Raw genomic sequence first — 8856 nt, 5'->3', positions numbered from 1 at the left:
CTGCAGGCACATGGTATGCACAGGAACACGAGTGAGCACAAAAGCCATCAGCTATCCCTAGGGGTGCCATGAAAGCCAGTGGCGCAAAGAGTGTCCCGAGGTCCCTTCATTCTGAGAGAAACAGCCACGGGGCATCTGCCTGAATAGCACAGAATAGGCACCTTCAGACACTGTCTAGTTCAAAGTGCAAGAGCTGAATGCAGCTCTGGGGTTTGCTTCATTGAATCTCTGAGGCCCCTGTGTACCCTGTCCTGCCCTGTCTCTGCTGTCCTGCAGGGCAGGGGCCAGGGTGGTGACACCAAAGGGATGCCTTTGGCTGTGGAACATGGGGCCCGGCAGAGACGAGGACTTGAGGAAGAGGGCAGAGCAAGGCAGCAAAGACAGCACGAGCGGTGGTTTTGGTGCACGGCCATGTTTGTGCCAGGAGCCTGAGTGAGCAGCAGCTGGCAGGAGGCAAGGGGAGGCCAGGAAGCACCTCCCCAGGCTGCTCCTGCCAGCAGAGACAAGGCCGCGGCCGAGGGGAGGGGAGGGGGCTGGAAGGGTGGTGGTGAAGTCCCTGCCTCTGTGCAGCCTGGTTGCCCTGCAGGAGATGTACTGGCCGGCAGGCCTCGTGAGGCCACCCAGCACATCACAGAGCACCCCAAGGCAGCAGGGATGGCACTGGAGAGGCAGGTGGTAGAGCCCAGCCAGGGGCTGGCTGGGAGTCCCCTCTGCTGCAGCCGACAGACGGAGCGTGGCAGGAGGCGGACAGGCAGGGATTGTGGCTGCCACACTCATGGTTGCCTTGCCACAGGCTGCTGCGGAGCTCAGGGCATGGCCACCATTACGCCGCCCCTTGCAAGGCTGGGACAAAGGCTACTCAGCCTCCCTAGCAGTCCCAGGTCTAGGGTCAGCCATGGCACCAGGAAATGGAGGTCTGTGAGATGCCGGCATCCCTGCTGCCAGGTCCAACAGAGCCCTAGCACAGGGCGCCTGTGCCCCTCTGGGCCAGCCCCTCTGCCCAGGCCAGAGCAAGAGGTACTCAGTACTTGAGGCGTGGCCTCACCAGAGCAGAGTACAGGGGGACAATCCTTCACCTGGTCCTTCTGGTTACACTACTGCTGAAAATAGCCATAATGCCATTGACCTTCTTGGCCACCTGGGCACACTGCCGGCTCATGTTCAGGTAACTGTTGACCAACACTCCTAGATCCCTTCCCTCTGCACAGACTGTAGTGCTGCATGGGGTTGTAGCCGAATTGCAGGACCCAGCACTTAGCCATGTTGAACCTCAACCCCTTGTTCCTCTGCCCATCAATCTGACCTGTCCAGGTTGTTCTGCAGGACCTTCCTCTGTTGGATCAACATTGTCCCCTGGCTTGGTGTCATCTGCAAACTTACCAAGGGTGCACTCAATTCCCTTGTTCAAATCATCAATAAAGATATTAAAGAAGATGCTCCCCAACACCAACCTCTGAGGAACACCACTGGTGACTGGTCACCAGCTGGATTTCACTCTGTTCACCACTGCTCTCTGGGCCTGGCCATCCAGCCAGGTTTTAACCCAGAAAAGCGTGTACCTGTCCAAGCCATGGGCCTCCAGCTTCTCCAGGAGAATCCTGTGGGAGACCATGTCAAAGGCCTTGCTGAAGTCTAGGTAGACTAAGTCAATAGCCATCCCCTCATCCACCAGGAGGATCACCCAGTCATAGAAGGAGATGAGGTTGGTCAGGCAGGACTTGACTTTCATGAACCCATGCTGACTGGGCCTGATTCCCATGTTGTTCTGCATATGCTATGATTGCATTCAAGATGACCTGTTCCATCACCTTTAATGGCACCGAGGCTGTAACTCCACAGTTCCTCCTTACACTTCTTATAGATGGGCATCACAATAGCAAGTCTTCAGTCATCCAGGATCTCTCTGGATGACCATGACCACTGATAGATGATGGAAAGTGACCCAGCAATCACATCCGCCAACTCTTTCAGCACCCTAAGTTGCATCCCATCAGGGCCCATAGATTTATAGGTGTCTAGCTTGCCTAAATAACCTCTAACCCAATACTCTTTGAAAGTCTTCCTCCCTCCAGGTTTTCTCTCTTGTTTCCAGGCTTGGTAGTGCATGGGGGTTAGCCTTAGCAGTGAAGACTGAGGCAAAGAAGACATTCAGTAATTCCGCCTTCTCTGTATCCACCGCCACCAAGGCACCTCCCTCATTTAGCAGCAGTACATCCACATTTTTCTGTCTTCCTATTGCTGCTGATGTATTTGAAAAAGCCCTTCTTGTTGTCCTTGATGTCTCTTGCCAAATTTAATTCTAACCATCTTCGTCACCCTCCTCTGGGCACTCTCCAACAGTTCTACATCCTTTTTGTACTGTGGTGCTCAGAACTGCACACAGTACTAAAGGTGAGGCCGCACCAGTGCAGGGTAGAGTGGGGCAAGCACTTCCCTCGACTGAGTAGCGATGCCATGCTTGATGCATCCCAGGTACAGTTGGCCCTCCTGGCTGCCTGGGCACACTGCTGGCTCATATTCAACTTGCTGTCAACCACAACCCCCAGATCCCTCTCTGTGGGGCTGCTCTCCAGCATCTCGTCACCCAGTCTGTACGTATAGCCAGGGTTGCCCTGCCCCAGGTGCAGGACCTGGCACTTGCCTTTGTTAAACTTCATGTGGTTGGTGATTGCTCAGCTCTCCAATCTGTCCAGATCTCTCTGCAAGGCCTTTCCACCCTCAACAGAGTCCACAACTCCTCCAAGTTTGGTGTCGTCAGCAAATTTGCTCAAAACACCTTCTAGTCCTATATCCAAATCATTGATAAAGACATTGAAGAGGACTGGCCCTAAAATGGAGCCTTGGGGGACCCCACTGGTGACCGTCTGCCATTAATGCCATTTATCACAACTCTTTGAGCCCTGCCCATCAGCCAGTTGCTCACCCATCATATGATGTTTTTGTTTAGTTGTATGCTGGACATTTTGTCCAGTAGGATCCTATGGGAAACCATGTCAAAAGCCTTGCTGAAGTCCAAAAAGATCACATCAGCTGTTTTCCCTTGATCGACTAGATGGGTGATCTTATCATAAAAGGAAATCAAATTTGTTAAGCAGGACCTACCCCTCGTGAACCCATGTTGGCTGGGACCAATGACAGCATTGCCCTCCAGGTGCACTTCAATAACATCAAGGATAATCTCCATAAGTTTCACAGAATCACAGAATTTCTAGGTTGGAAGAGACCTCAAGATCATCGAGTCCAACCTCTGACCTAACACTAACAGTCCCCACTAAACCATATTCCCGGATGGACCCGGCACTTGGCCTTGTTGAACTTCATACAGTTGACCTCAGCCCATCGGTGCAGCCTATCCAGATCCTCCTGCAGAGCCTTCCTACCCTCGAGCAGATCGACACACGCACCTAGCTTGCTGTCATCTGCAAATTTACTGAGGGTGCACTCAATGCCCTCATCCAGATCATCGATGAAGATATTAAAGAGGACTGGCCCCAGCACCAAGCCCTGGGGAACGCCACTAGTGACCGGCCTCCAGCTGGACTTGACTCCATTCACCACGACTCTTTGGACTCGGCTATCCAGCCAGTTTCTAACCCAACGAAGCGTGCGCCAGTCCAAGCCAAGAACAGCCAGTTTCTTGAGGAGAATGCTGTGGGAAACGGTGTCAAAAGCCTTGCTGAAGTCAAGGTAGACCACATCCACAGCCTTTCCCTCATCCACCCAGCGCGTCACTTTGTCATAAGAGGAGATCAGGTTTGTCAAGCAGGACTTTCCTTTCATAAACCCATGTTGACTGGGCCTGATCGCCTGCTTGCCCTGCAAGTGCTGCGTGATGACTCTCAAGAGAATCTGCTCCATGAGATTCCCTGGCACTGAGGTCAAACTGACAGGCCTGTAGTTTCCCGGGTCTGCCCTCCGGCCCTTCTTGTAGATGGGCATCACATTGGCTAGCTGCCAGTCAACTGGGACCTCCCCCGATAGCTGGGACTGTTGATAAATAATGGTAAGTGGCTTGGCCAGCTCCTCTGCCAGTTCCCTCAGTACCCTTGGGTGGATCCCATCCGGCCACATCGACTTGTGCACATCCAAGTGCCGTACCAGGTCACTAACCAGTTCTTCGTGGATAGTGAGGGCCACATCCTGCTCCCCATCCCCTTCCACCAGCTCAGGGTACTGAGTATCCAGAGAACAACCGGTATTGCCGCTAAAGACTGAGGCAAAGAAGGCATTGAGCACCTCCGCCTTTTCCTCATCTCTTGTAACTAAGTTTCCCCTCGCATCCAGGAAAGGATGGAGATTCTCCTTAGTCCTCCTTTTTGTGTTGATGTATTTAAAAAAACATTTTTTGTTGTCTTTAACGGCAGTAGCCAGATTGAGCTCCAGATGAGCTTTGGCCTTTCTAATTTTGTCCCTGCACAGCCTCTCAATATCCTTATAGTCCTCCCTAGTGGCCTGTCCACTTTTCCAAAGATTATAAACCCTCTTTTTTCTCCTAAGCTCAAGCCACAATTCTCTGTTGAGCCAGGCTGGTCTTCTTCCCCGCCAGCTCGTCTTTGGGCACGTGGGGACAGACCGTTCCTGTGCCATTAAGATTTCCTTCTTGAAGAGCGCCCAGCCTTCCTGGACTCCTCTGCCCTTCAGAACCACCTCCCAAGGGACTCTACCAACCAGTGTCCTCAGCAGCACAAAGTCAGCCCTCCGGAAGTCCAATACAGCGGTTTTACTGGTCCCCTTCCTGGCCTCGCCAAGAATAGAGAACTCCACCATTTCGTGGTCACTCTGCCCAAGACCGCTCCCGACAATCACATCCTCCACCGGTCCTTCTCTGTTTGTGAAGAGAAGGTCTAGCGGGGTGCCACCCCTGGTAGGCTCACTAACCAGCTGTGTCAGGAAGCTATCTTCCATGCCCTCCAGAAACCTCCTAGACTGCTTTCTCTGGGCTGTTTACCAGTTTACCAGGCACTGACGTGAGAATGACAGGCCTGTAGTTGCTAGGGTCTTTTTTTTTTTGGCCTTTTTGAAAATTGGTACAAAAAGGGCAAGAAAGTATCAGGGGCAGTTGAGCATAAGATGACCTGCACACCCGAGTTCCTGATCCCAAACCCTTGAAGTCCCTTTGATTGCTCGCAGATTATGCATTGCCATTTCTTCTCCTTCCAGATGTAGGACGAGCAATCTGTAATAGTCTGAGGGTTGAACCAAGCTGGGAAGTCTCATAGAATCATAGTATCATAGAATATCCCGAGTTGGAAGGGACCCATAAAGATCATCAAGTCCAACTCCTGGCACTGCACAAGTCTACCCAAAAGTTTAGACCATGTAACTTCTTCTCCATAATTTTACCAGGCACTGACGTGAGACTGACAGGCCTGTAATTGCTACGGTCTTCTTTCTTACCCTTCGTGAAAATTGGGACAACATTTGCCAGCTTCCAGTCTACTGGGACCTCTCCAGATTCCCAAGATCATTAAAAAATAATTGAGAGAGGTCCCGTGATGACATCAGCCAGCTCTTTAAGCACCCTGAGATGGATCCCATCTGGACCCATGGACTTGTATGGATCCAGGTGGAGCAACAAATCCTGCACACTTTCAGGGTTGGTTGGGAGTTTGTCATTCCCACCGTCTTGGTCCACCTGCTCAGGGCACCCAGGGTCCTGAAGCCCATCATCAGCATTGAAGACAGAGGTGAAGAAGGCATTAAACGTCTCTGCTTTGCCTATGTCATTGTCTGTGAGGAGACCTTCCCCGTCAAGCAGCGGACCTATGTTTTCTTTGGTTCTCATTTTTCTATTAAAATATCTAAAAAACCCTTATTTATCATCTCTCACAGACATGGCCAACGTCAACTCTAGTTGGGCTTTGGCCCCATGAATTTTCTCCCTACAAACACGAACAGTGTCCCTGTATTCCTTCCTCGTCACCTGACCCTCCTTCCAGCAGCCGTACACTTTCTTTTTCTGTCTAAGCTCCAGTAGAAGATCCCTGGTCAGCCAGGCCAGCTTTCTGCCCTGCCTACCTGCCTTCTGATATTTTGGAATCACCTGATCTTGTGCTTTTAGGAGGCAGTGCTTAAAGACTGACCAGCACTGATGGACACCTATACCTTCAAAAGCACCTTCCCAGGGGACCTTGCTGACTAGTTCCCTGAGCAGCCTCAAGTCTGCTTTCCCCATATCCAGGGCTGAAGTTTTGGTGGCAGTTTTCCTTCTCTCACCATAAATTCTAAACTCAACTACTTCATGGTCACTATGACCGAGACAGCCGCCAATTGCCACGTCTCCCACAAGACCCTCTCTGTTTTCCAGCAACAGATCAAGGAGGGCACCTTTCCTAGTTGGTTCCCTTAGCACCTGAACCAAGAAGTTATCATCTAGGTGCTTTATGAACCTCCTGGACTTACTCGTGTCAGCCGTGTGGTGATCCCAGTTGACGTCTCGCAAGTTGAAGTCCCCCATAAGGACAAGGGGAGTTGATCTCGAGGCATCTCTTAGTTCTGCAAAGAATAATTCATTGGTGTTGTCATCTCCTAATGATGTCTCCTTGTCATCTCCTTGTGATGTCCTTAACCCGGGCCCCAGGAAGGCAGCAGACTTCCCTTAGAGGAGGGTACCTTCTACATATTGGACCCTCTGTTTCGTTGATTGTTGAATCACCCACAACTAAAACTCTCCTTTTCTTCCTCCTGTCTGTGGTCACTATAGAGGGGGTTGGCCTTTCCAACCCTAGCAATATATCTGGTGGAGGGGGATTGTAGCCTTCTCCATCCATCGATTGCCTTTTAGCCTCCAGGGCCTTATATCTGTTGTTCAGGTCTACCTGATAGGGTGATATGGGTGAAGGAGGATTTTACCAGCCACCTCGAGCCTGGACTTGTTTCCTTTCATTCATATCCTTCTGCCTTGTGTCTGCTGAGGGATGGATACTTCATTCCCTTTGAGTTGGGAAATTCCTGGTGCCTGTTCTTGTTCCACAGAGGCCAGAGTTAGGCATCAACAGTCTATCTCCCTCTCTGAATCCTAGATGTTCATAAGTTTTATAACCTCTTTTCATAGCTCAGCTACCATGCAGAGCAGGTCTTCCACCTGCTCATATCTTACGCAATTGCTGTCTCTGCAGCTGTCCAACGGTGGTGTAAAGCTTTGGCACTCCCTGCAGCCTGACACCTGGACAGCTGTGTACTTTTTTGGAAGTTCAGTTTGGGTCCCCACCTCCTTTCTGGAAAGTGTGGAGGTGGCCTTCTGCTGTTTGCCCTGAGCGGTCTGTCACAGGAACTCACTGCAGCACCCTGCCTGCATGAACTGCCACACAGACTGCCACAACATGCCCTGACTGGTACCTAATGTCTTGTTTGCCTGCTCTGTGCACAGCATTTCTGGTTGCTCATGCTCCCTAGGGTCTCCCAATTGGCTCCTGAAGGGCTGTCTTCAAACTACAGAGGGGGGCAGTACTGAAGGGAAACCCCTGCACACCGCAGTTCCCCTGCTCCTATGCAGAAGGTGTCTGCCCTGGAGCCAATCACCTTGGTGAGTGAGAGTCATTATAATTGGGTGAAATGGGTTTAAATACACAGGCACAATGAATAGTGAGGTTTAATGGTAAACAACAATTCTAATAAACTGGGAAAAAAATACCGCAAGACAAGAATAGAAACCAGGCTTGGCCTATCATGAGTAACATTATGAGCAATTTTCAGAAAAATGCAGTAAGCTTATGGCTTATGAAATACACCCAGTCATCAGTTTCCACATTACATCCTTGAGGTCCTGGTTCCTCATGCTGTAGATGAGGGGGTTCACTGCTGGAGGCACCACCGAGTACAGAACTGCTAGCGCCAGGTCCAGGGAAGGAGAAGAGATGGAGGGGGGCTTCAGGTGAGCAAACATGACTGTGCTGACAAACAGTGAGACAATGATCAGGTGAGGGAGGCACGTGGAAAAGGCTTTGTGCCGTCCTTGCAGTGAGGGGAGCCTCAGCACAACTCTGAAGATCTGCACATAGGACAGAGCAATGAAAATAAAACACCCCAACATTAGAAAAGCAGTAAGCACAATCATCCCAGCTTCCCTTATGTAGGAGTCTGAGCAGGAGAGCTTGAGGATCTGGGGGATTTCACAGAAGAGGTCCCGGGCATTGCTTTGGTCAAAAGGTATTGAAAATGTATTGGCAGTGTGCAGCACAGCGTTGAGAAAGCCACTGCCCCAGGCAGCTGCTGCCATGGTGGCACAGGCTCTGCTGCCCAGGAGGGTCCCGTAGTGCAGGGGCTGGCAGATGGCAACGTAGCGATCATAGGCCATGATGGCGAGAAGAGAAAACTCTGCTAGAAGGAAAAAGAGTAGCAGAAAGAGCTGTGCCACACATCCTGCATAGGAAATGGTCCTCATGTTCCAGAGGGCATTGGCCATGGCTTTGGGAACAGAGGTGGAGATGCCACCCAGGTCGAGGAGGGTGAGGTTGAGGAGGAAGAAGTACATGGGGGTGTGAAGGCGGTGGTCGCAGGCTACGGCTGTGATGATGAGGCCGTTGCCCAGGAGGGCAGCCAGGTAGATGCCCAGGAAGAGCCAGAACTGTAAGAGCTGCAGCTCCCGTGTGTCTGCAAATGCCAGCAGGAGGAACTCAGTGATGGAGCTGCTGTTACACATTTCCTACCTTTGGGCAAGGGAGCCTGACAAAAGGAAGAAATGACAGTGCAAAATTTAAGGACTTCTTTTGGACCACTACATATCTCAAGAAACACCCCACAAAGCAAAACACTGCCTCATTCATTTCAGGAGGATCTTTCTGCTGCTCCTTGTCTTATGTCTGGTTGTTGCTCTGAGGGTGCCACAACAAGCAGGGTGCTCTGCTGTGAGCTCTG

At 51.2% G+C, this 8856-nt stretch overlaps 1 protein-coding gene across 1 annotated transcript; it reads right to left on the bottom strand.

The window, feature by feature from the left end:
- Positions 1-7717: 7717 nt before the first annotated feature.
- On the bottom strand, positions 7718-8641 carry LOC311428428 (olfactory receptor 14C36-like; the record flags this gene model as incomplete). Its single annotated transcript, XM_084539877.1, has 1 exon — positions 7718-8641. One exon carries the CDS (start codon positions 8639-8641, stop codon positions 7718-7720), a length of 924 nt encoding a protein of 307 aa, XP_084396003.1.
- Positions 8642-8856: the final 215 nt, after the last annotated feature.

The sequence above is a fragment of the Aythya ferina genome, assembly GCF_964211825.1.
Source record: "Aythya ferina genome assembly, contig: HAP1_SCAFFOLD_79, whole genome shotgun sequence".
Classification (NCBI taxonomy): domain Eukaryota; kingdom Metazoa; phylum Chordata; class Aves; order Anseriformes; family Anatidae; genus Aythya; species Aythya ferina.
The sequence above is the reverse complement of the archived record's forward strand: the minus strand, read 5'-3'. Positions and strand labels throughout refer to the sequence as shown.